The sequence below is a fragment of the Equus przewalskii genome, chromosome 29, assembly GCF_037783145.1.
Source record: "Equus przewalskii isolate Varuska chromosome 29, EquPr2, whole genome shotgun sequence".
Classification (NCBI taxonomy): domain Eukaryota; kingdom Metazoa; phylum Chordata; class Mammalia; order Perissodactyla; family Equidae; genus Equus; species Equus przewalskii.
The window spans coordinates 5,442,052-5,468,606 of NC_091859.1; the positions used below are offsets into that span (position 1 = coordinate 5,442,052).

Below are 26,555 nucleotides of genomic sequence, written 5' to 3' on the forward strand. Positions count from 1 at the left end.
GCAAAGGGGCGGCGCTGCTGTGAGAGGCCTACCGTTCCTCCACCACCGTTTTGGGGGCTTCTGCTGTACCAAGCATGAGGCCTGATATTGGAGCTTCAAGCTTGTTTTCCCTAACTCCTCACAAGTTAGCATGGGAGACCGACAACAGTGCAACATAACTGACCCTGGAGATAGCATGAGCCAGGGAAGCCAGACCAAGCCTGCTTGGAGGTTCTTTAAATAATGAGGGTGAACGAGAGAATCCGGCTTTGAATGAAAGGTGGGCATTGGCTAGACTGAGAGGCGTTTCACCTTGCTGATAGCATGAGACGTCAGGGAGGTGGTCTGCATTCACCTGTGATTCTTATATTGGATAAGTATCAGAATCATCTGGAAGCCGCAAACCGCAGGAGTTTCTCACTCAGGTGGAAATCAGCAGGTCAACAGCACGGCCCTCAACCCTCCCAAGCTCCCACGTGATGCGGATACAGGGCTGGCATCTGGGAACCACCCGGAGGTCTCAGCGGAGATCTGATTTGGGCTTATGAGGGTCTGGCTGGCTGTGCTGCACCTGTTAGGGTTTTACTGAAAATGGCACACAGAGAGAGTCCACCAACGAACACGGCCTGCGTCTTATTAAATGAATTCGTTTTTATTACTATTTATAAAGCTTAAGATTTTTCTAAAAGAAAAAAATCAGTTTACATGTAGTAAAGTTACAAGTAGACAGCTATAGATAATATAGCTGTTAGGAAAAAAAAGAACTAAATAACAGGAAAAAAGCAGTATGCAGCAATAAAATTAATACCTACGTAAAACTAGCAGTGCAATAAGAGAAGCAGAAAGCAGCTTTACATGGAAAAAAAAAAGGTATTTAAATACAGAAATAGCACCTTATAAAAAGGAATTGAGAAATGTAAACTTGGTAGGTAGATTCAAGTATAAAAGTTATACCCCCAACTCTTGTACCAGAATGAAAGGGTTTCACAAACCCTGGACAGTGTAGGGCACACACCTTCCTCAGTGCCAACTCAAAAGCTGCAGGATCGCCAACAATGGGTTTTTCCTTTTACTAATTTACACAATGATCGACTCAGGCTGGCTACAGCTTCTTCACGCACGCAAATACCCACGTGCAGCTCAGCAGCGTCACTACCGCCAGTTGCTCTGTAAGAAACACACTCGCGTCCTGACAGGAGCAACCACTGCATTATTATTTCATCTTTATGTATCACAAAGCCACATTAAGAGGTGGGTACTGAGCACAGAAGGAGTTTGTTCTTAGTTTTCTACTGCTAAGTATGTCACAGTCATAATGGTCTCCTCTATGGGGCTGCTTCTTAACACTCCTCAAGAACTGTGAATTCTCTGAGGTTTATGTAGTCATATCATGAACAGAATAAAAAAAGATGAAAAAGAAGTTAAAGTAGTAAGTGGCGAGCATCCAAGAACAGGAAGGGCGTATCAGTTTGCTTTCATCTAAATGCACACCTCTCAAGTGGGAGTACTTTGTGGAAGGTCTTGAGCGTGGCATACTGAAAACCCACATCCCCTGGGCAGGCCTATACGCTGCATGGCTGTAGCCTACCTGGAAAAGGCAGATTGTTACGTCTTGATGGGGAACCTATCATACTAGTTTGGGGTAATCATTACCATGCAATTGTTGATGATCAGAGCCATGTTTTTATCTGTTTAACTCTAGAGAAGACTGAAAAAGGGAAAAAAAAAAATCTTGTAAACTTTAAAAGTTTAGTGTTGATAAAAAATTTTATATAATAGCAAATTTATTTAATCTGACTACCTACCTGAAGTTTTCAAAAATCTCGTGGGGGTAATAAGGCTAATACTATCCTGTAGTTAATATAAAGCTACTTTACTGAGACTCCCAGAGTCTCTTAAATTAATATTTTTATTCTTTCATATAATATTTTATTGGGTCCAAAAATAAGAATAAAATAAAACCCTACACCAAGAATCCAAATCTAAGATAGAAGTTTAGGAAAAGAGAAAGGAACAAAGAAAGGAAGGAAGGGTGGAGGGAGGGACGGTGGAGGGAGAAAGGCGTTTACTCTGAAGAGACAAGAATGAGGTGAATATCCATAAATCCAGGAAAACAAGATCTAGCTTGGCTACTTAATGAAACCTAAAGTAATATGATGCAACAAAGGGATACTGCATTCGCACGAGAACAATGAACCCCTGCACTCAGCATTCTTATTTGTCAGAAGTACTCTGAAAAATAACTCTGGTTTCAATACTGAACATAATGTGTCCATTTTCCCTCTTGCCCTTCCAAACATGCAGAAAAAAAGTAAAGGAAAAAATAAAAGAATCACCTATTGTCCTCTATCAATTTCTACATCGTTACTCTTCAGAATTCTATCAAAAGGTCCCATCCAGGTTCCAATTTTCCATATAATTACTTTCCACTTTCCTGATTTATTCAATAAACAGCAATTATTAGAAGGCACCCATATCTGACACTCTACAGTCAACATTTAAATATAAAACCACAGGGGCAGGTGGTGACGGCAAGTGAGCACGGTAGGACTTCTACAAAGGAACAGTAAAACCTCGTCCTTCACACAGCTATTCGAGAAGCAGCTGTCAGGCTGCCAAGTTCATCTTGGTTCTCAGGCCCAGAGAGGTCAGCACAGTTCATCAGAGCAGGTGTGTCTTTCACAGTTATTTTGGTCTTGACGTTCTGTCATGTATATACATTTATCCACATTTTTCCTAGGCTGTAAAATAAGTGCAGGGCAAATCATACAAAAAAAGTAGAAACATTCAAGTCGTCATACCCTGAAAAACATGTGTTTTGCTGTAGTTGTAAACTTTTTGCACTAAATCCCACTTCAGGAACAAAATAAATAATACCATAGGATTCACAACTGACGCTGGCTTCCCGGTGAAGCCTAAGGAAGCAGTAGCTTTTTTAAAACTGCAGAAAGAAGCTTCTCTCACCACAGATCTCCTCAGGGCGAGGGCAAACACGTGGCAAGAATGCTCACCCCAGGTAAGTGCTAGACAGGCCCCCCCTTTAGAAAAACCACCAGACCCCACAGCCTGTTCAGGTCGACTCCCAGCAATAAGAGGATTCTTGAATTGAAACCACTAAAGTCAGTCGGCGCTGTCATGGTGACATCAGGTACAGAGTCCGGACTCTGGTATCAAATGCACAATTAGTAACAATTACTTTCAGGAAAATAGATGATTCACGATGATGGGAAGTTAACATCAGAACCACGGGTGGAAGAGAGGAAGGATGCGTGCTGAAGACTGATGGTCTGCATTCTGCTTTCCGTTCAGCATCAGGATGTGATCAATACACGAGGAAATTCAGGTGGTCTGTTCCCACCCTGCCTGGCAAAGTGTCACTTAGTCAGCCCCACTGCTTGGGATTTCAAGTCTCCTCTGTGCCGAGCTGGTGTTTCGTGACTGGTTCCTTTCTCTTCTCCTAAGGACAGGGTCTCCGAGGCTGCCAGGTGTCTTGAAAAATGTCTCCCGATGTGTGCGTCGGATGCTCTTGGGGGTCACCGGAGCTGGTGACTGAAAACGAAAAAGGGGTAAGGAAAAGCAGAAGTGAAAAGAAACTGCCCTCCATCTCTGACGTGGAAGCCCTTTCTTGACTGTGTCATTGAGACCCTGATGCAGGCATTCTCCCCTCTGCTTTTGTCACACTCATCTGACTTCTCTCCTGCACAACACTTATCATGACTGGAGATTAACTCATTTATTCTGTGTGCAGAAAGGCAGCCTCGCAAAGAGGTTCCGAGTGTGGCACTGACACCCGCCCCCGCTGGCTGTGTGGCCTCAGGAAGGTTACCTAACCGTGTGTCCCTCAGTGCGGGACATCCACACAATGGGGTGATACAGAGCGCCTTCACAGGGTTGTAGGAAGGAAATGAGTTAATATTTATAAAGCACTTTAGACCATGCCAGGCAAACAGTCAGTGTATGTGTCTTGGCTTTTTTGGTTTACTTGCTAATATTTATCCTCTCAAGTTAAATGTTAAGTATTTATCCCCTTAATGTGCCCCAAAAGGGCAGGGAGCATCATCCTGCTTACTGTTACATCCTCACTGCCTAGGTCAGTGGCTAGCACATAACTAGTGATCAAAAAGCATGTGCCATGTTACAACCACTTTGCTTAAAACCTAACATGTTTATTTCGGTGTCTAGCAAACTTCTGGGCCTCTGAGTAAACTTGTCTAAAATACTTTTGGCCACAGACTACTTTTTCTCTGGGAGAGAAGTAATCACTTTGAACAATGCCTAATGCCTAATAGAAATTCAATAAATATTGACTGACTGAACTACAAATAGAGTTTGGGGGGGGGAAAGACAATACTGATTAATTTATATTGACTATATACATTCATATACGTACATTTGCATATATTTCATTTGAACATATATATCTCCATTCCCTCCTAAACACTGCATTTTAAGAAATGACAAATGCTAAAAGTCTTTGTGGTAGTATCAAGACTTCTATTTCCCTTGGCTGTTTCTATAGCTGGACAATTAAAATTCAGAGTGGTCTCCTTTATTGAGCTAATGAAACGAAAGCTTGGAGAAATCATCTGAACATTCGGCATTCATCAAAAATCCCCCTGACTTATGCCTAAAATAAGTCACTCTAATTTTAAGAAACAAATTGACAACTCAAAAATGTTTTTATCCTTCAAGCACAGGGTCTGCCGCCTTAAGACTGTGCTTTCTAAGTAAGCAGACAACGCTGGGTCTCCGGTGGAAGCTGGGTAGAACCTGACGGAGAGCCCCCGTCCTACGGTCACGGGACTGCAATCGGAGCTAATTAACGCAGGCACACTCATCTCAGAGCCATGGGCCCTGTGCTGAGTCGAAATGAAACGCCAGCGCTCACCTGCTGTAGTTGGACTGCGGAGACTGGATGTCCCCCACAAGCGGGCGACTCAGGCTGGATGATGGCGTGTGCTCTCGACATCACGGGACTCAGGTTAAGTGAAAGCGGACCCTGCAGCTGAGGGTCTGTGGAGCTGAGAGTCGATGATTTTGGATTAAGCATGGCCGCAGGGCCGATGAGAAGGTGAGCTGCTGATCCGAGGCCAGACAGGCCCAAATTCACAGGTCCTGAGTTTGGGAGAGCACCAGGGGCAGAGGACAGTGGCCTGGGCATTGGGGGAGAATAGAGAACAGGAAAAGAGCCCAGTGCTGGAGGTGGTAAGACCATGCAAGGGACACTGAGGGACGACAGCTGACCTGAAGAGGGTCCCACAGCATGGAGGATCTGACTGCCAGAGAAGAGCACACTGAAACCATTTAATCCTGAAACACAAGCAGAACAAGGTGAAAGTCAACACAACGTGACCATACTATTCAAGCTCACATCCCTCATGGCCCTTCAGGTAGCGGCCCACAATAAACCAGCCCCCACTGGGCACGTCACGACCCCTGTGCTCTCCAGCCCCACACTGCCTCATCGCAGAGTGGCCACGACTGAAACCCCACATTTACCTGTGTGGTAACTTGGTGGATGTCCTGTCTCCTGAAAGGGTTTATGAACCTGAGCTCCACTGAACCCCAATTGAGGAGGAAAGTGAACTTGCATGGGAAAAATTATATCTTTATTTATGAACTTCCGAGATTTATACTTCCCTCAATTAAGCTCACAGGCCACAAGTCACAACAGCATTAACAGTGCCTTGACTGTCCCTAAAAAGCACAGACGTGTTCACAGAACCTGACAGCTATGGCAGACTTCTTAAGAGACTGTTAAGCTCAGCACAACTTTGAAATTATGGGTGTCCTGGACTTGCTGTCAGATCTTTTTATTACTGTAATTTAAAAAATTATTTTTTCTAACTGTATTTCAACATAATTGGCCTCAATCCTATGTATTTAATTCTATGCATTTGCAAACACCCTGAGAAGGACTCCATGGCCTTCCACAGTGTCAACGGGTCCAGGGCCCAGAAGGCCAACATTCGCCGTGTGGGGCTGCAAGCGTCATTCAGCAGGGGCGGAGTCTGTTTTTATTCATCAGTGTATCCGCAACACCGAGTATTACGTTTACATTGAACCCTCAAAAATATCTGCTAAAGGAGAATGTTTTCTAGATAAGTAAGTGAATAATAACAAATACCTACCTAACCTGTGAAGCAAACAAGGAACCAAGGAAAATCAATTTAAGTCTCTTTGCATCAGGAGTAGCTTCATGGACAAGTGTGGATCTTAAAAATTAGGTATCTGTTATATTTCAGTTTTATTTCAAAATAGTACCAGCATTTATTGCGTCTCATAAGCGTCAGGCACTATTATTCTAAGTGCTTTAGGTGCGTTCTCTTATTAAATTTAATTCGATTCTCACAGCACCCCGTGAAGCAGGTGCTCCTATGATTGCTGTGAGGATGGCTTAAGTTCATGCAGATATCAAGTGGTTTCACCGTCCAGCCTCTCGCTCCAGAGCTGGCTCTCGCCCACGGGGACATGCCCGTACTTCTGGGTATTCACGAGATCGCACGCTAGCTGCACACGGTGGCCAAGAGGTTTGTATTGTTAAACTGAACCAATGCCAGATTCAGCTGAATTATAAAAACTGAATCATCTTTTGAATTTGTTGTGCCTTTTACCAAATAAAGTTTAATGCATTTTAAAAAAATCACCTGCCCTAATAACTTTCCCATGATTCTGAGGTTGGTGAAAGTGGAAGCAGCCTCGACCTTCATTTCACGGATGCAGAAAACACGGGGTGAAGGGTAAAATGACTCCCAGCAGTCATCAGTGAACCACGTGGGTCAGGCGACTGGACAGGAATTTTAAAATCTAGACTCCCCAGGGGACTCGGGCGCGACAGCACCCTTACCGGCTGGCGACTGCACGCACACGTACTGCAGCAGCGGGGGCTCTGTGGGGCTGTCCTTCTCCTCTGAAGGCTTCTCAGTCTCCGTACGCCCTGACGGGTTCCCCCATGCGGAAGGAGCCCTTCCCGAAAGCGCCTCTGCAGCAGGGCGTTCACCATTCCTGGGGAGGTCGTCGAGGGACGCGGACCCCCCGTCACCCACGGTCTCGGGGGGGGCCATGTCTGTGGAATCCGAGGGTTTCTAAGCACAACCAAACCAGGAACCAGAAGAGCAAGTCAAAATCCCAGCAGTAGATCTTAATGACAGCTTCCTCAAAATAGCTCACACAAACAGAAAGGGCAAACACAGCTGTGCACCACCGACCGCGTGCCAGCGCTTCAGTCGTGCTCATGGGCATGGTCTGAAACTCAGTGTCACGTCGTGTGCTTCTGCAGGCCTGGGAGGCTCAAGCAGAGGGATGATGGGGATTTGAATAACGGAAAACTGGCCACGGTGGTTAGGCTGTGAAATCAATTTCTGAGCTGCTAACACGTAAAGGGGTTGATGCTGTGGTCTCTGAGGGGCCTGATAAGAACTGTGGGGCTGGCCCAAAGCCGTCCTGGTTATCTAAGACATATGCCAGCCAGTCCTTCACTTCTGTTCTGCAACCCCAGGCTACATACAAAACTAGAAAAACTCAGTCTGGCAGGAGAAAGGAAGAGAGGAGAAAGGGTCTTAATGAACAGACTGATTTCCATGAAGAGTCCTGGCTGACCTACCACAAACGGCTGTCATGACAGTGCTTCTGCTCTCTGTGAGCTTTACAGGCCATATCTTACGAACCTCCGAATGGCCACTGAGTGGGAGATGAGGACAGCCCACTTTTTGGTCTTTTCATTTTGTAGTTAGGGAAACAGGATCTCTGAGAGCAGCAACAAGAACTGATACAGACCCTGAAAGCCAGAAGCACCCACATTCCTGCCTCTGGAACTTAGGCGCACCCTCGATTAACATGATTATTTCAGTGATCTCAATTTGTTCAAAAAAAATATAGTCGCCCCTCGGTATCTGCAGGGGATGGTTCCAGGCCCTGTGAATACCCACATCCGGGGATGCTCGAGTCCCTTACATAAAATAGCACAGTATTTGCATATAACCTACACACATCCTCTCCATACTTTAAATCATCGCCAGATTACTCATAATACCCAATGCAATGTAAATGCCATGTAAATAGTTGTTACACTGCATTGTTTAGGGAACAATGACAATAAAAATGTCTGTACATGTTCAGTACAGACGCAACCACTGCAGGCCTTTCATCCGCGGTTGGCTGACGCTGGATGTGGAACCCACGGATTCCGAGGGCCGGCTGCACAGCAAAAAGACAGAGACGAAATATACAAATATGTTAACAGTGATTGTCTCTCTGGTGGGATTATGGGTAAGGTTTTTTTCCTTTATACTTTTTAGCATTTTATGCAAAATATGGCTTTTACAAAAATCACTTACTTTTCTTACAGTACTACTTTATGGCAAGATCTTTTGGGAGAGCCAGTCCCTGGCTTAATTATTCAAGTGACACGTGAAATACCTCATATTCCAGCCCCAGTATCTGTGTCTTTACTAGGAAGAAGCTCTGGGTTAATGGCGTCACTGAGCACGACCACCTCAACTCCGTTACCTTGGGGATGACAAGGGACAGCGGGCCGTCTTCGTAGTCTCTACTTTGTCTTTTAGTGGCCGGCTCCTCCTCCTGGGGCTTCCGCTCCTCACTGAGGCGCTTCTGAACGGAGGGTGTGGATGACTGCTCTGCTGCTGTGACTTCCGAGCTTCTGCTGTCCCTCTCAGACGTGGCCCTGGACCCAGGGGACAGTTGCTCCTGCAGGCGCCCGTACAGCATGAACAGTGAGGTGGAGGGCACATACACCAAGGGCTGGCCGGCCAGCAGGGCTGGCTGCAGGCTCTCTACGTCTGAGGCTGCCGGAGCCCGTGAGATAACACCTACTTGGCCATTCGGACCGTTCTGCATGGAGAAGGGCTGCAAGTCCGTGTGAGCCACAGAAAATACTTGGTGGGCCAAAGGAGTCACACCATATTCTGAGTCAGCAGAGAGGACGGGGGAAGGGGCAGCAGGGTCCAGACTGCTTGATGGAGGCGTCACTCTCTTACTGGCACAGGCTTTCGCCCTGGAATAAAAAGGAACGTAATGGGCACCATCAAGTTACCACCTTCTACCAACTCCTGACTCGTCGCTTTCCTAAAGAGGGATGTGTCAGAGTGGAGTGAGACGACACCGTTCAGGCTGACAGGAAAGCGCACTGCTGAGCACAGACTGGCTGACCCCAGAGGCAGATGCCCAGATATAACCTGACGGACGGTTAGGGACGGGGAGGGGAGCCGAGGTGGGTGTGCTCTTGTGGGTCTCAGGTAGGAGCTAATGCTGGCTCCTCCCTCCCTCTTCCACACCTCATAGTTACCAGTTACCCGGCATGTACTCCTAACCAGGCATTCAGACGCTAATAATCAGCATAAGGCCACAATGATTATAGATGCTCTCATCCTTCCCCCGCTAGCTTTCCAGGAGGGAACACTGAAGCTCAGAGGCTAAGCCACCTGCCGAAGGGCACCAGCTGGGCCTCACACTCAGTCACCCGGGAGGGCCTGGGTGGGCGACAGAGACTGGACCCAACTTTCATTTAAAGGACGCATCTAGTTGGTCTCAAATCCACGGTGAGATAAATGAAGTGGGCAGTGAGTGAGGAAATAAACATCTACAAAATTATTATTTTCTGTCATTCTTGTCCCATTCTGCTCAGTATCACTACAGAATTTCTGGGCAGCATACATTCAAAATTAAGCCTCATCAATATGTGAGATTATAAACAATGTCTGGTCCTTCTACACAGAAAAATTTCCAAGTACCGTTTAAAAACATATTTTTAGTATATTTTTGAAACTAAATGAAGAAAATCCTTTTCTAATTCCTTTAAGAACAGTAAACAGAGGACAGGGATTTCTCTCCACCTTTCTGATGGAATCGCTGCGGCCTATTTTGCCCACAGTCTTGTCCACGGGGCTGCGGCGATGAGTGACTTTCTCAACCACGGCCACTCAGAAGAGGATCGCCACAACTTGGCTCTCAGAAACTCAACACGCCCACACTGAGCACAGCACCCAGGGCCCTACCTCTGGCCTCCACCTTCAAACTCCCCATCTCCACCAACCATACCCCATCACCTGAAACCCAGGCGTTCTCTGTGCTGCCTCTTTCTACTCTGGTGAGTTTGCTGGCTCACTGTCTTACACTGATTTCCATCTTCAGCCCACGTGGCTCAGACCTCACCACAGCAGACCAGAAGGACTGCCACTGCTCCGCTCCGTGACCCGCTCATCTGGAGCCCTTCTCTACCTCCCATCCACCTGCTTGACGCAGCCAGCTGGGCGTCTCCCGTGAATCTGCAATAGTTCCGTCCCGTCTGTCTGATGAATCCACACTTTTCAACCTGGGTTTCAAAGCTTTTTGCCAACTTGACCTATTTACCTCCAACACCCCAAGCTCTTCTTATGAATGATATTTCCTTTTACTGTCCTATTTGGACAAATCATTATAGCTAAACTCATCAGCTTATTGGGCCCCACTCCCTGAGCCTGCCTCTCAATCTGTTTCTTCCCACATCTGTCATTAAAGCCTCTCTTGTTTCCTCTTCAGCATTTCTTCTGTTTCCTCTGGTAGCATGTGATTTCCTTCAAAATTAGGCCCAAAATTGGAGTCAGATGGCCTGGGTTTGAATCCCCTCTGTCACTCATTAGCATTGTGACCTTAGGTAAGTTACTTAAGCTCTCTGGGTTTCAGTTTTCTCTCTGTAAATGGAGGATAACAGTCCCAACCTCAAAAGACTGCTGTTGAGATGAAATGAGTTCATATCCATAAGCAAAGTCACCACGATGACAGCACAGTGATTTGTGGGACTACGATGCATCATTTCTCAGGCCACGTTAGGAGGGAATTGTCTTTTTTCAGTGTTATTTGTCTTTTTGTTTTCTTTCCTATAAGCTTTCATAGTTTAGGGGATAAATTTTTATACTTTTGTGTCCCTGACGCTACATCCTGCACAGTGTTGGGCACAGAGGGGAAACTGATAACATTCTTAATAAACAAACGGCTGACTTACGAGCAAGATTGCCAAAATTTAGCTTTTGATGGGTGGCATTTCAATTCAGTCAAAGTTAACATTAGGAAATAGATAAGAATACACTTGGAGTTTTTAAAGACTTACTGTGAATTGTCTTCTATTTTCTGTCGGTAAACAGCTGCCAGACTTCCAATTTCTAAGGAGTAGCCATCTGATCCTGAAAAGAACAATGAAGTTCTAACCAAAATAGCAAAGTATACACACCAATTATATACAGCATGGTTCCTTATTCACAGCTCTGGGATTATAAGACTATCTCAAATCCATTCTGTTTTTTAAAAATTTTTTGTGAGGAAGATTGTTGCTGAGCTAACATCTGTGTCAATCTTCCTCTATGTTATGTGGGATGCTGCCACAGCATGGCCTGATGAGCGGTGCTAGGTCCACGCCTGGGATCCAAACCTGTGAACCCCAGGCTACCAAAGCAGAGCACATGAACTTAACCACTATGCCACCGGGCCAGCCCCAAATCCATTCTGGTTTTGATTCAAAGAGAGAAATTTCCAGAAGTTAGCTGTTAATGGTGAATTCAGGTCTCATCAAGAATTAATAAACAAACAAAACAAGTGTTGCTTTGTAAGTCCAATGAATTTCTGAGATGCATCCAACAGGCCAAGCGTGACAAAGCAATTGATCTTCAAGTCTGACTGGGATCAATTTCAGGTAAGTGAGAAAACAGGTGGGGGCTAGAGAGTGAGCTCATTGCAAGGGCAGGGCTACAACTGCATGGTGACTGACAGATCCCGCAGTTTCAGTAAAGGCAGTCACCTTGTGCTTCTCTGCAAGGGCTGCTGGGCTCCGAGTCCGCCTTCCTCCAGATCCTCTCAGAAGCCTGCACTGTGTTAAAAGAACCATGTCGGGCCAGTCTCTGTTTTGCACAGACTTGAGTCTGGCCGTATGTTTCTCTTTTCAATTCTGGTAAGACAGATGCAGAAACATCCCCTCGTTCTTCATCTAAACAAACGAGAGAATTGGTAGGGTTGTTACACAGCTATAATTCAGGATAATTTTAGCCTTTTAAGATATGCCTTTGAGAGCTTATAATTGTAATGGAGCTACCCTATAAATTAAAAACTAAGACAATCAAAGGGATTTCATGAGCCTTGTCTCAAGCCCCAATTTCTTTCAATGTACTAATTTTTTTTAAAAGTTCGTGGGTGAGTATAAAGTGAGACTGAATCCATACATATTCTAAAATTAACTGAACTACAACAAAAGTAGAGCAAGATGTTCTTCAACCCAAATTAGAACAGATCGGACATTTCAGATGCTTTCTTTGGGCAGAGATATCAAAGGAGAACCCATACTCAGCCCACCATGCGTATTTTGAGATTTTAACACTAATTGAGATCAGTCTCTTATGCCATAGCTCTAGGGTAATGAGAATCTCTACTTTCTATTATGCTTTATTACTTCTGTCTTATGCAGTAGAAGGCTCAGTTACTAAGTGACCAAAGGAATAAGGTCAGCAGAAACCTCATGGTTGAAATGCTGCAGAACAGTGAAGAAAACAGAAGGCTGGGCCTGGAGGCCCACTTTATGCTTACAGAGCCTGTGTGAAGTCGGAACAGAACTTTCTATATAGAATCAGCCTGTGTTTCCATATAGGAATAGTTCCTGTTGCTCAGACAGTCATTCCTACCCTGTTCTTCCGTGCTATCTTTTTCTAAGTTCAAAGGATGCACATTTTAATTATGAGACTGATTTAATAAACTGAAAGGCCCAGCTGGATTTACATTTTCTAAAACACACAAAGATTGAAAGAGAAAATCATCTATATGGTTTTCATTTTCTCATAACAAAAACCCAATAAATGTTCTCTTCAGAAAACCAGAAATTACAGAATTAAAATGAAGAAAATGGGTCAACACAGTAACAGGGATCATATCTACCCTGAAAAAAAAATTGGACAAAAAATATAAAACAATGGCTGTCAAGACGTTGGACATCAGGACATAAAGGACAGTGATCTCTAAGAGACAGGAATCAAATGAGGTGAGCTCTATGACTGCTCAGCTTACTGCCTGGAGAACGTTTCCAGGGTGTGTGCAGAGGAAGGGACCTGGACAGAACGTGGAAGTCTCCCCAAGTTGAGGATGGAGTTGGGAGTCCAGGAAAGCCAAGGCAGCCGGAGTTTGCGGGGCACTGGAGAGAGGAGCCTGACAGAAAGAGAATGCCGGAGATGTGCAGAGGGCCCCCTCGAGGACTGAGTGGAATACTCACCATGAGAAAAAACTACCCAAGGCCAGGGAAAGAACCACTCCAAAGGAGAAGAGGGAATGGTGTCTGCAGCTCACAAAGGGCTGGGAACAGTGCCTGTGGCCAATAGCCAGAGTGGAAAAATCTCATAATTCATGGTCATTGGCTAGAATACTAAATAAAAAGGTGTTGCCTCAGTAGTGGGGCAATGTACTCAGGACTAAATGCTGATAGGGTCCCGCCTACTGAAGCTCAAAAGCAAGACCTGAAAGGATCACTGTTCCCAAGGAACTGCACTGCATCCCAGAACAAAGCTCAAGGACATTCTTAGGAATACAAAACGTCTGCCATCTAGCAATATGTCATTCTCAGTGTCTGGCATACGATTCCAAATTGTCAGGTACACAAAGAAGCAGGGAAATACAACCCATAGCAAGGAAGAAAATCAATTGAAATGGTCCCAAAAGTGACACAGATGATAGAATTAGTAGATGAGCAGATTAAAATAGATATTCTAGTTGTATTCCATAAATTCAAGAAACTAGAGCAAAGACTGACCATGTTAAGTAGGGACATGGAAAATATAAAGGCCCAAGTCATACTTCTTGCAAATAAAAACTACTGTGTTGGAGATGAAGCACAATGTGGATGAGATTAATGACACATTAGATGCTGCAGAAAAAAACTGTGAACTTGAAGACATAGCAGCAGCCACTATTCAAAACGAAACAGAGAGAAAGAAATGAACAAAACATCAGTGGGCTGTGGGACAACTTCAAGCAGCCAAATATAAGCATAACTAGAGTCTCCCAACGTCAGGAGAGGTGAGGACAGAAGAAACAAGGGCTGAAAATTTGCCAAATTTGATGAAAACTTTAACATAGATCCAAAAAGCTCAATAAACCCAAGTACAAGAGACATGAAGAAAGTACACCAAGGCACTCATAAGCAAATTGCTTAAAACCAGTCATAAAGAAAATCTTAGAGCAACCAGAGGAAAAAGACACATCACACACAGAAGAACAGGATGATTGTAGATTTCTTGTCAGAAACAACACAAGCTAGAAGACAGTGGAGCAACTCCTTTAAAGTGGTGAAAGAACAAACCATCAACCTAGAATCCTTTACCCAGCAGAAATATCTTTCAAAAAGAAAGGCGAAAGAAAGACATTTTCAGACATACAACAGCTAGAAGAATTCATCACTGGCAGACCTGCACTACAAGAAATGTTAAAGAAAGTCCATTAAGCCAAGAAAAAGGATACCAGATGGAAACTTGCATCTACAAAGAGGAATGACAAGCACTGGAAATCCTAACTACATGGGTAAATATAGATTTTTTTCCCCCCTCATTAAAATCTCTTTAAAACACAATCAACTGTTTAAAGCAAAAATAACAAGGCATTGTGGGATTTATAAGATATGGAGCAGAAAAATGTATGGCGACAACAGTAGGAAGGTCAGGCAGGGAGAAACGAAAATATGTATCGTAAGGTACTGACACAATATAAGTAGCATAATATTACTTGCAAGTAGCCTGTGATAAGCTAAAGGTGCATACTTAAACCCCAAAGCAGCCATTAAAATAACACAACAAAGAGCTATAGCGAATAAGCCAATAAAGGAGGTAAAATGAAAGCATAAAAAATCTTACTAAATCCAAAAGAGAGGAGAAAATGAATAAAAAGAAACAATGAGCGGACAAGACAAACTTAAAACAGAGAGCAAGATGACAGACTAGAATCCAAATATGTCAATAATCATATTAAATGTATATGGTCTAAACAACCCAATTAAACAGAAGAAATTCTCAGATTAGATTTTTAAAAGCCTCAACTCTACACTGCCTACCAGAAACTCATTTTAAATATAGATGCCAATAGTTTAAAAGTAAAAGGATGAACAATACACACTATGCTAACTAATCAAAAGAAAGCTGAAGTGACTATATTATCATCAGGTAAAGTAAATTTCAGTGCAAAGAATACCATCAGCATAAAGAGGATCACTTCATAATGATAAAAGGGTTGATTCATTAAGACACACCAATCAATCCTAAATGTTTATGCACCTAATGACAGCTTGAAATACACGAAGCAAAACTTGACAGAACTGCCGGAAATAGACAAATCTGCAATTATAATCAGAGATTTCAACATTCCTCCATCAATAGTTGATAGAACAAGTAAACATAAAATCAATAGATATAGACGATTCAGCCAACACTATCAACCAATCTGATCTAGTTGTCATTTATAGAACATTCCATCCAACAAAGCAGAATGTACATTCTTTTTAATGCACATGGAGTATTTACCAAGATAAAGCATATCTGTATCAAAACACACGCCTCAATAAATTTAAAAGGATTCAAGTTATACAAAGTATGTTCTCTGCCTACATAGAACGAAATTAGAAATTAGTAAGAAAGAGGTATCTGGAAAATCCCAGACTATCTGGAAACTATGTAACATACATCTAAGTAACTTGTCGATAAAAAAAGAAATCAAAAGGCAAATTGAAAAATATTTTAAATTGGAAGACAATGAAAACACACATATCCAAATTTGTGGGATAGACATAAAGCAGTACTCTGAAGGAAATTTATAGCACAAAATGTCTATTAGAAAAGAAGAAAGTTCTCAAATTAATGACCTCCACTTCTACCATAAGAAACTAAAAAAAGAGCAAACTGAACTCAAAGTGGAAGAAAGGAACTAACAGAGATAAACTGAATGGCCCTACAGCTACTTGAATCTGTTGTTAAAATCTTCTCACTTAGAAAACTGTAGGCCCACATGGCTTCACTGGTGAATTCTACCATTTAAAGACTTGTGTGTGAACACTCATTGTAGCTTTATTTACAATAGTCCAAAATTGGAAATAATCCAAATGTTTATCAACAAGTAAATGAACAAAGAATGATATATCTATACAATGGGATGCTCATCAATAAAAAGGAATTGATACATTCTACAACATGAGTAATGTCAAAATAATTATACTGAGGGAAAGAAGCCTGATAAACAGTCGATTCTGGTTATTCATGGTAGCTACGCTGTATAAGGTCACTACAATCACCGAAATAGCAAATACTGAACCAGTGCTCCCTGAGGAAATACAGGGTTAGGTTCCTGAGAGCCTCTGGTCACAAAATTTCGTCAACTGATGAATACACAACCTTGTTTTGCATGTGCTTCTATTTAAAGACAGCTTAATTAATACAGATTGATCCATTATCACTGAACTCAGCCATTGCACTAGAACTCATGCCTGAGTATGTATTTTGGCTGTACAGTAGTCCCCCCTTACCCAGGGTTTCACTTTCCAGTTTGTTAACCAAAGTCAACCACAGTCTGAAAATATTATGTGGAGAATTCTAGAAATAAACAATTCATAAGTTTTAAATTGCACGCCCTTCTGAGGAGCATGATCAAACCCCACGCTGTTGTGCCCGTGATGTGAGTCATCCCTTTGTCCAGAACATCTGCACTATAGACACCACCCACCCGTTAGTCACTCAGTAGCCGTCTTGGTTATCAGATCCACTGTCACGGTATCGCAGTGCCTGTGTTCAAGTCATCCTTATTTTACTTAATAATGGCCCCAAAGCACAAGAGTAGTGACGCTGGCAATTCAGATATGCCAAAGAGAAGCCGTAAAGTGCTTCCTTTAAGTGAAAGGGTGGAAGTTCTCAACTTAAAAAGGAAAGAAAAAAATTGTATGCTGAAGTTGCCAAGATCTAATAGTAGCTTTTATTATAGTATATTGTTATCATTGTTCTATTTCATTATTAGCTATTGTTGCTAATCTCTTATTGTGCCTAATTTATAAATTAGACTTTACCATAGGTATGCGCATGTAGGACAATACACAGCATACACAGAGTTTGGTGCCATCCTTGGTTTCAGGCATACACTGGGGGTCTTGGAGCGATTCCCCTGCGAGGAAAGGGGACTACTCTAAGGCACACACAGGCTTCTTGTACTTTGAAACAATAGGCTGCACTTCAGTATGACACTTGGGAACCATTTTAAACAGCAAAATCACCAACACAAAGCACAAAAACATGAAAACATGGCCTTAAAAAGGCCACAACAAGGACACTTGTTTACAGGACGAGAGCTGAAACAGCAGGCAGAGCACTGCTGCGAGCCCAGCCGGGAACACATGTGTCAGCAACTCAAAGTTTTCACCACTTTCTGCACGTCCGTGAATGAGAAAATGCCCTGAGGACTGATGTTGGTGTTACAAATAAATTTTAGTGAGTAGGCAAATTTGCAAATATGGACCTGTGAATAATGAGCAATGACTGTATATGATTCGCTTATAAAGAATTTTAGAAAATACAAATGATTCTGGAGTGAAAGGCGGCGGATCTGTAGTTGCCCAGAGTTAGGGGTGGGGGCAGGGAGGAAGGAATCCTGAAGGGACAAGAGGAGACTTTGGAGGGTGACTGGTCATTATCTTGAATGTGGGGATTATTTCACAGGTGCATACAACACAAAAACTTATCAAATTGTAACTTTAACCACATGCCATTTATCATATGTCATGATACCTCAAGAAAGCTGTTAGAAGCAAAGGCCATGATGGTGGGGAGAAGAGGAAAGAGACATTTACGAAGTTTAACTGTGAGGAATTGCTCATCAAGGACTGAAGGAGAGTGAACCAAGGAATCAAAGAACTTGTTCCAGATTTGGACTGCTGGGTTGATGACGACAGTGTCCTCAGTAATGGAACTAGGGAATACAGAAAGGGGGTCTTGTTTCTGAAGGGCAGAGAAAATTAAGTTTATTTTGAGGTTCCTGACCTGGTTCCCAGCCCTCTTTCCCTCATCAGATCAGAGCTCTCCACTGGTTCTGCAAATCCACAAACTCCTTGACCTCCTAACACCCGCTCATTTCTCCAGTTGTCTTATTTTCCTCAAAACGACACCACCACCTTTGAGTCCTTCCTCTCTTTCAATCTCTTTATCTAAAGACCCCTTGTCCCTTCTGCCTATTACATCTAGTACAAACTTCTTGGCTTAACTTTTGAGGCCTTCCAAAACGTGGTCTCAACTGAACACATTTTATTTCTCATCATTTCCACCCTCTGCCCTCCACTTAAATCAGGGTGGCTGGTCTCTCCAACACAAACCAGCTATTCTTAGGTATCTAGTTCCTTCAACTAAAACGCTCTCCATCCCTCCAAAACCCAACAGAGTCCATCAGAACTTAACTCATATCCTCTCTGAATTCCTACAGAGCCAGTTCCACCATGCGTATTGCTTAACTGTACTGTAATTTTCACAATATGAAGTTGCAGTAGTTCAGCTGAGACACTGCTCTGTAATCAGGGAACACTTCATGGAGGAGTTGACACTTGAGCCAGATCTTGAAGATCAACAACATTTTTATGTTGAAAAAGAAGAGGGCCTCACAGATGAAAAGACTAGAAGCCAAAGGCAGAAGAGTGGAAAATGGCAAAGTTGTCTGTTTCCTGCAGGGGGGAGCGCGTCATCTATGTTTTCAATCTCCCATGGCATTTAGTACAGTGATCATGCAGTCCACATGCTGGGCTGAATTAGTTATACTTGATCTTAAGTGATTTCACCTAGATCCTAAGTGAATAATGTCTCATGAGTGAGGTAGAGAGGTATATCTTTTATACGCCTGGGTTAAGTGGCAGGAATTTATACCACTAATGCCCAAATTGGAAGGGTAATTTAAAAATAACTTAATGGCTTTTTCCAGGCAGCAGAGCTATATGTAAAGTGGCTGGTGCGGTAGGATCCAGCTCTCGATTGCTCAGATATTACCTATGAAATAAGTAGAAGAGAAAACCCTCTTTTGCTGTAGTTTAGTAAAATTATGATGTCTGTAGCCTTTTAAGTAAATTATAAAAAAGGTATTCATTACATCCACACTGTTTAGAAGCCATCTTACTACATATTAGTTTTGTGATAGTAATTGACATAATGTTTACATTACCTGGAATTTCAAAGAAAAACAATATTTTATTTTTCTAATGAAGAAACAACCAGAGTTCATAAGAAGCGTCATTTTTAATCCTCAGTCCTAAACTTCCAGGAACTTTGGACTAAAATAAAAAACGCTAAAGAGCTGTAATTTACTATTACAGAAAGCCCTGGGCTGCAAGCTCGCAGGACTTCCCTTCCCACCGCGTGTGAGCCAACCACACACAGCAGTTGCAGACTAGTGCCCCCTGTTCCAAGAGCGACAGCACTAGTCTAATTTCGAACGTGATGTGCGTTACAGGAAATGAAGATCAGTCTCACTACGTGGTGGATGTGTGATTTGAAAAAGGAATTAGGGATTACAAACAGAACAGGTTCCTAGCACAACCATGGCGCCTTACCACTGGAACTGAAGTCCACGGGCCCGATCCACTTGAAGGCTGGTTTGCGGCCCCGCTCTTCTGTTACATGCACTTTCTTTATCAAAGCCAAGCTGGTCAGAACATTGGCTATGTCATAGAGGCGGCGTACCTTTGCTTGAAGATGGAAAACACAATTACAGTCATGCTGTCTGAGCCACCATTCCATTTTAGTTTACGAGACAGGTCACTTTTCTCAGCCACCATATAAACCTCAAGGGGAAAGCAGTGGGGTGGGATGGAGACAATGGCTCTCCATGAAATCACCCAGGATTGATGTTTCTGATGTATCTGAAGACACACACTAGGGGAAGGTCAGTGTGTCCTTCCGTTTCCACTTCACACCTCTTACAAAAGGCAGCTGGTGACAAGCAGGGAGCACCGTGATTGCAAACACACCAAGGGAGAGAAAGGAGCTGTAATTAAGGGCTCAGTAACCGTAATTCTATATGCGGCATGTCAAAAGCTTGCCCTGAGTTTCTCCTAGCAGGAGGTGGCGGCGCCAGCTCCTCCAGGCACCTGGGCTGTGAAAATGACAGGGACTCCCCAGCTACCTGTGAGGCTGCACCCCTGGGCACACGGGGTGTGTGGGGCTCCTGGTTACGAGGTACGACTGTGCTAAACACAGGCAGCTCCTCACCTGAAACCCTGGCGTTCCTGCCCCCCAGTGGGGGAGGGGTGGAATGGGCGTTCCTTGAGTCTTAAGAGGGACGTTTTAAAATGCATGCACTGGAGGAGAAATTCAGAAGGGAGGTAGCACATTAAACAGGCAGGACCATGCCCACAAAACACTTTCTATTCAAGAAGTTCATTTACAGGCAGGAAACCCGCTTGACCTCAGTGCTAAGACCAAGCAAAGGGGCTTTGATTCTTATCTAGAAACATCAACCATTCACCCCAGGTACAGTTTTCTTCCCAATTCTGATAGAGCTGGATTTTATCTAGTCATTTCTTCCATAGGGTGGCTATCATTCCAGCTGGAAAAAAAAGCTGGAATGTTGACCTCATGGCTTCCTAGGGCTTGAAAGAGTTACAGGCAGATGAGGGCATTTGGCTCAGGCGCTGTGCTTGACAGAAAAGGAAGATGCACTGGGTGTGAAACTCAGAAATGCTGTCCTTGTCCAGCAGCCATGTCCCACCACCCCTACCCTGCCCTGCTTTCCTCTGGTTCTTACCTGTAGACAACTTTCATCTCCACCCATCAGAAGAGTATGCAGGGGTGAGGAAAGAAGGGGAAAGAACACTCAGACATTCCGTCTTGGATGCAGTGATACTAAAGAGCAACGCACAGTCCCTCACACCCTCCCTGACCTGCATTTGTGGGATGGCATTCCACCAGCCACTCTTACTCCGAGGAAAAGGTGTCTCACACAAATTTGATGGGCATTCTGGCTCGTGACTAACTTACCTCTCAAGGCATCAAGGACCTCTATGAGTGCAGGAAGGATCATGCTTCTCAAAAAATCCCTCTTTTAATCTCAGAGACAGAATATATCAACATAGGAAATCTCACCCTTTTTGTGCAAGATGTAGGTGAAGATGCTTACTTTTAAATTTACTATGGTCTGGGGTATCTTGGCTTTCTTCTATCAGTATTTTGGCAGCCACGTCAAGAGTAACAATCTTGGTTTTGGAGACGAGGAACAGCATGACAAACTTCTGGCTCATAATTCTCAGAGACTTGTCTTTTCTACTGTTTGCAGATGCTACAAAGGGAATGAAACAAAAGCATCAAAACATGTAATTTACCACAAAAAAGACTGTACTTAGAGTTTGCCAGAAGTATCTAACGCTACCAGCAAATGGAAGGATCACTCTCGTTCCACGCAGAGGCCTGCTGGATGCACATCACAGAAGACAGCTGGCTCATAAAGAAAGAAGAGGGGTTTTCTTGTGGCTCATAAAATTACTCTAGAGTGGGCATCCACTCTGAAATACGCATTTTAAACCACTCAATGCTTTGCATCATACTTCATAGGATAGAATCATGAGGGAGTTTTCCTGAAGCAATTTTTTGAAAAGATTAGTTTTAGAGGATAAAAGGATAGGGCAGGGGTCAGGGGTTGTTTTCGGAACATCAACTCTCCTCAAAGGCAAGGACTCCATTTTTATTTCCTTGTGCCCACACTACGTAGAATATACCCTAAATGTAGTAGGCGCCCACCTCTTCCTCTTCTTTTCAGAAACAGATGAAGAAATAAATCATAAACAAACAGGACACACTGATTAGACGTGTGTTGCCGTAGACGGCAGGCAAAACACCCCTGACAGATGGCTGTCCCCTCTGGTTATTAGGACAAGAACTGGCTCATGGGGTGAAAGTAAAAGGCATGGGGCAGTAAACAGAACGAACACCAGGCCCACCTTTCCCTTTCTATTTCTTATATTTGCAAGTGAAATGGGAGTGAAACTTACACTTTATCATCTTAGCAATGGGGAGTAGGCTGAGAATGATGAAGATCAATGGGTAAAACAGGAAGAAGATAAATATGAATTGGGAGGGGAAGAACAATGTGGATATAAGTTAAAAAAATCATGCATCAAATGAAAGCAGGGTTGTTTATCTTTCTAATCACCATTTTCTGCTAATGGTATTCTTTTCCAGGTAATCTACTTCAATATATAATTTAAAAAATTGAATTATTTGAAAAGATAACTTCTTCCAAAGTAAATTTTCCCTAAAGGCTCACAAATAGAATCAGCATGGGGCTGTCAATCTGAAACGGGAGCACTGTTGGCGACCTACAGTCCACACACACCCAACTCCAAGTGGACTGCCCCTGGACAGGCTTTCAGGGAGGCCAGTGGGCAGCCCAGCTGTGGAGCCATCTGTCTCCCTTTCTTTAGTCGAGAGAATAAGAGGATATCCCTCTCAAGCGTGTCACTCCGGCGCTTCTCATCTTAGCAGTGAATCTCTTCAGAAGAGACCGTCACTTTCTCTCTGCCACTACTCATGGGGTTACACTGGACTCACAGGAGGGATAGTCGGGTTCAGAGAAATCCAATAACTGTTGATCTTGGGAATCTGAATAGCCATCTTTTTTATGTTCTCCAAGTTTATAATCCATCAGGTCTAGCTCCTTCTGTTGGAAGTGTGCCATCTGCTCTTCATATTTCTGCTCCTCTCCTAGTCTCTGGAGGTTCCTCAAGGTTTTTGGCAGGCTGTGCCGGCCATGCCAGCCATACTGATTCTTGGCCACACGACTGACCAGATGCAGTGACTCCAGCACATTCACAATGTCATAGATACGTCTCCTTTCAACACCTGTTTGAAAAACAGAAGCCAACCATCAGCATGCAGATGACCATGTTTTAGTCTATATTTCTTGAGGGCTTGGGTCATGTCTGTGAACTACTTTGTATGATGCCTAGTATAATGCCCAGCAGGTGTGGATGCTCAAGAAATTCAACCTGTAAGGATGCAAGCAACAGAAATGATTTTTCTTTCTTCTTCTTGAGATCCAACCCTCAATAAGATCTAGGATAAACATCCACCTAGATATGGACCAGAGTTCCATCTGCATTACATAAATGGTAGAGCGACTTTTCTTTAGACCTGACAAGCAAACCACACAGCCTTTCAGCATATTTAAGCTGGTGGAATTGTGCAACACACGTTATAGTAATGGATGTCTGATGAATGCTGGGTGGTTGATTTCGACTTGTATTCCTAACTATACAGACTACAAAACAAATTGTGTCTAGTAACTGATACCTCGTTATTGGACAATACTGTCCATTCCTGGAGTTTGAATGATGTGAAAAAATTACCTTGTTAACTCTCTTAATGCCTCAGTAAGGAAAACAGATGGTAAACATTTTGTTTCCTATTATGCACGGGAAGCTCAGGAGTTAAGAGCTTGGGCAGCCTCCTCAAGTTGCTGGAGGAAGCTACTGCAGGGCTGCAACGGCCATCGACAATTCTCCCCGTGCTCCCAGGCACCATATCCTGCCAAACAGCCCGACAGGAAAGCCCCGGCCACCAAGTCCATCAGTGCCCTACCCACTCTCCCAACATGCCCCAAATAGATAGGATTACGAGCGGTCTATCGAATTTACTAAAAATATTTACGCTGGTTAATCGTGGGGGCCTCGGGCTCCGGCTGCCTGGACTTGAATCCCTGCGCTATGCCTTACTGGTTGGGTAATCCTGGGAAGTTACCTTTCTGTGCCTTAGTATTTATCTCATAAAATGATGAGGATTAAATGTGACCATAAACATGAGGGGTCTCTAACAGGAGTTAATTTTATCTACTGTTTGTATATTATGTTGCAAACACTTCCTGCGAGGCACTGGAGATACCTAACGTCCCTGTTAGCATAAGAGGTCACAGCAGATACAGATAAACAATCTCCCGTCTCTGACTCATCCTGTTGGGCAACAGGCCCTCAGGCTTTGGAACGCACTGGCCCCCTGTGCTCTGTGTAAGTATCCGCAACAAGGGCCTCCAGGCGTCTCTCGGAAAACCCGCCCAGCTGCAAAAATGCCCTCTTCTGTCCACAGCTAGGAGCTGTGATAGAATCAGGGCAGACTCAGTGAGTGCGGCTTTGGGCCCTTCAAAGACTTAACAGGAGAAACAGAACAAATTACAATGAACAGTTTGGAGCTGAGAGGAAGTTCTATCATACGCACGAAGAGGCATTTACTGTCAATCAGCACATTTCGGCTCATGACCCCACAGGGCTCTTCACCCTCACCAGCTCAGGTTCTGGTGCCAGATGCCTGCTGGAAGGTGCTGGCAGGAGCAGTCAGCAGCCCCCTGTCCAGATCCGCCTGGTTCCTCATTCCAGTCTGTTTTCATATATTAACACATCTTGTTTAGAGAGTAACATTCTATAAACCTTCCCATTAGAAATGTCATGTGAATGCAACTGAGACACCCCAGGGCCAGCCATATGCCCGGCTGTTTTGTTGTTTTGGATGAGATACAAGCTGTTAAGTCTCCACCTAGTGGCTAGACATCCTAAGACGGGAAAATACAGGAAGATTCTGACCACTTGGAGAGTACGATGAGGCTTAATATGAAAAATGGGTGTTTGGTAGTGGGTACGGGCAAGGCCAATGTGTGGCTGTTTGTCTGGATAATCACTCATCTGGATTAAGTGTAAGCTGGTGCATTACAAAGTTCCATTTCAGAGGTTTCAAGACGTGTAGGTTACTCTGGGGCTTGCTCTGTCAGGAAGGTTTTCCCTGGCACTCAGCCTTCTTTTTCTTTGTATCCAGGCAATCCTCTTAATCCTAGTCACGGCATGAGTTATGCCCTCAAGGATTCACCAATCGTTACCATGCTTCCCTTGGCCTCCGATGGAGCTTATCAAGAACATCTCAGCCCAGTAAAATAGTCTCCTAGGCTGTGCAAAAGATTTTTCATTTACTAAAGTCACTCCCAGTTCTTTGACTTCTTACCTATAATATCAAATCTACATGGGACCAGAATCTGGAAACAAAGCTATTTGAATACTCTGTACATTCATGCTTAAAATATGGTCTTATAGCTTATGACCTGGCATGTGGCAGGGAGTCTAGACTCAATCCCAAAAGATGGTCACCACTGAAATAGCTTCTAGGAAGGGACCCCCTTTTTTGATCTCACATGAAGAGAGAAGGCAAATTCACTTGGCAGGTCTAGGTGATCATGAGACAATAGGAAGCTACTGCAAAAATCTCTGGAGTTCTGCTCCAGGCAGTCATAATATGCAGATCTGCAGAATGATCTGCAGCGCATGAGGGTAGGGGTCCGCTTTTCTGTCCTCCCGGGACCTGCAGCATAGCCTTCCAACATCTAATCCTATGTCTCCTGCATTGACATTGATGCAAGGCCCCCTGATAGAAGTTGGCTGCCTGGGAAGACACCGCATGATCTGTTGTTTTACCCTCATCCTCTGTAAGACTAGTTTCCAGGACCCTGGCCCTCAACTCGGTCCATACTAAGCTTATGTCCAGCTGGGTCACTTTCCCCTGCCTGTTTCATTGCTACATATGCCAGAATATTGTATTCTGCTTCTGGGTTCCAAAATGGCCCCAAAGCACTGCCTGTCCTCTTCTGGGCTGCAGGGGCTGACAGGGCAGCTTGGGGAAGGGGGGGGTGCCTCGAGTAAGGGCTCAGTAGAAACTGTTCCATGCAACAGTAAGAGTCACCATGCCGGGGGGGCCGGCCCGGTGTCGCAGTGGTTAAGTTCGCACGTTCCGCTTCTCGGCGGCCCGGGGTTCGCTGGTTCGGATCCCGGGTGCGGACATGGCACCACTTGGCATGCCATGCTGTGGTAGGCGTCCCACATATAAAGTAGAGGAAGATGGGCACGTTGTTAGCTCAGGGCCAGGCTTCCTCAGCAAAAAAGAGGAGGACTGGCAGTAGTTAGCTCAGGACTAATCTTCCTCAAAAAAAAAAGAGTCACCATGCCGGGCCCAAGTTAGGCAGTTACTGCCATTATCCCAAACCTTGCTAGGTTTCTACAAGGGAGGGACTACGGTCCATATGTTATAGAGGAAAAAAGGGTCATTAACTTTTTTAAAGCTCTCACAGCCTGCAAATTGGAGAGCTGGGCTTCCAATCCAGCCCTGTCTGACCCAAAGCCCAGCCCATGGTCTTTCCATCACAGCCCATTGCCTCCTCATTATCTCAGTTTCCAGCAAACACAATTTCTTTAGCCATCAGTTTGAATAATTCAGATTGACACTCATCTACTGGGTCACATTTCTCTGGGCTATGGGAAGAAAGAGGACTAACAAACAAACTAAAAATATAATCTATCCTAAGGCCTACTTAGCTGATTCCTTTGGGACTTTTTTCTTTTTTTTTCTGTATGTAAACCCTCCTAATTTTTTAAGGGGACACCCTGACATCTTCAAATCATTGTGATTTCTGCTTATTTATTGATTGCCAACAATACGTTCATCCTGAAACCAACTGCAATGCATGTCCACTAGGGGTCTCTATTCTGAAGCAGCTGTACATACCTTTACAGCACACACACT

General features: G+C 43.9%; 1 protein-coding gene across 2 annotated transcripts in view; it reads right to left on the bottom strand.

Moving 5' to 3' along the window:
- Positions 1-607: 607 nt before the first annotated feature.
- Positions 608-26,555, bottom strand: part of E2F7 (E2F transcription factor 7) — a 38,339-nt gene continuing 12,391 nt past the window's right edge. Inside the window, exons 5-14 of one of the 2 annotated variants that reach the window (XM_008526525.2) lie at positions 22,554-22,844; positions 21,127-21,285; positions 19,562-19,696; positions 11,768-11,953; positions 11,084-11,156; positions 8,812-8,992; positions 8,488-8,685; positions 6,827-7,064; positions 4,868-5,289; positions 608-3,528 (exon numbers count right to left, since the gene is read on the bottom strand). In XM_008526525.2, coding sequence (XP_008524747.1) covers positions 3,358-3,528; positions 4,868-5,289; positions 6,827-7,064; positions 8,488-8,685; positions 8,812-8,992; positions 11,084-11,156; positions 11,768-11,953; positions 19,562-19,696; positions 21,127-21,285; positions 22,554-22,844 — 2,054 coding nt within the window. In that variant the 3' untranslated portion in view covers positions 608-3,357. Of the gene's footprint in view, positions 3,529-4,867; positions 5,290-6,826; positions 7,065-8,487; positions 8,993-11,083; positions 11,157-11,767; positions 11,954-19,561; positions 19,697-21,126; positions 21,286-22,553; positions 22,845-26,555 lie in introns of both variants that reach the window. The other variant, XM_008526524.2, reaches the window with a different exon arrangement.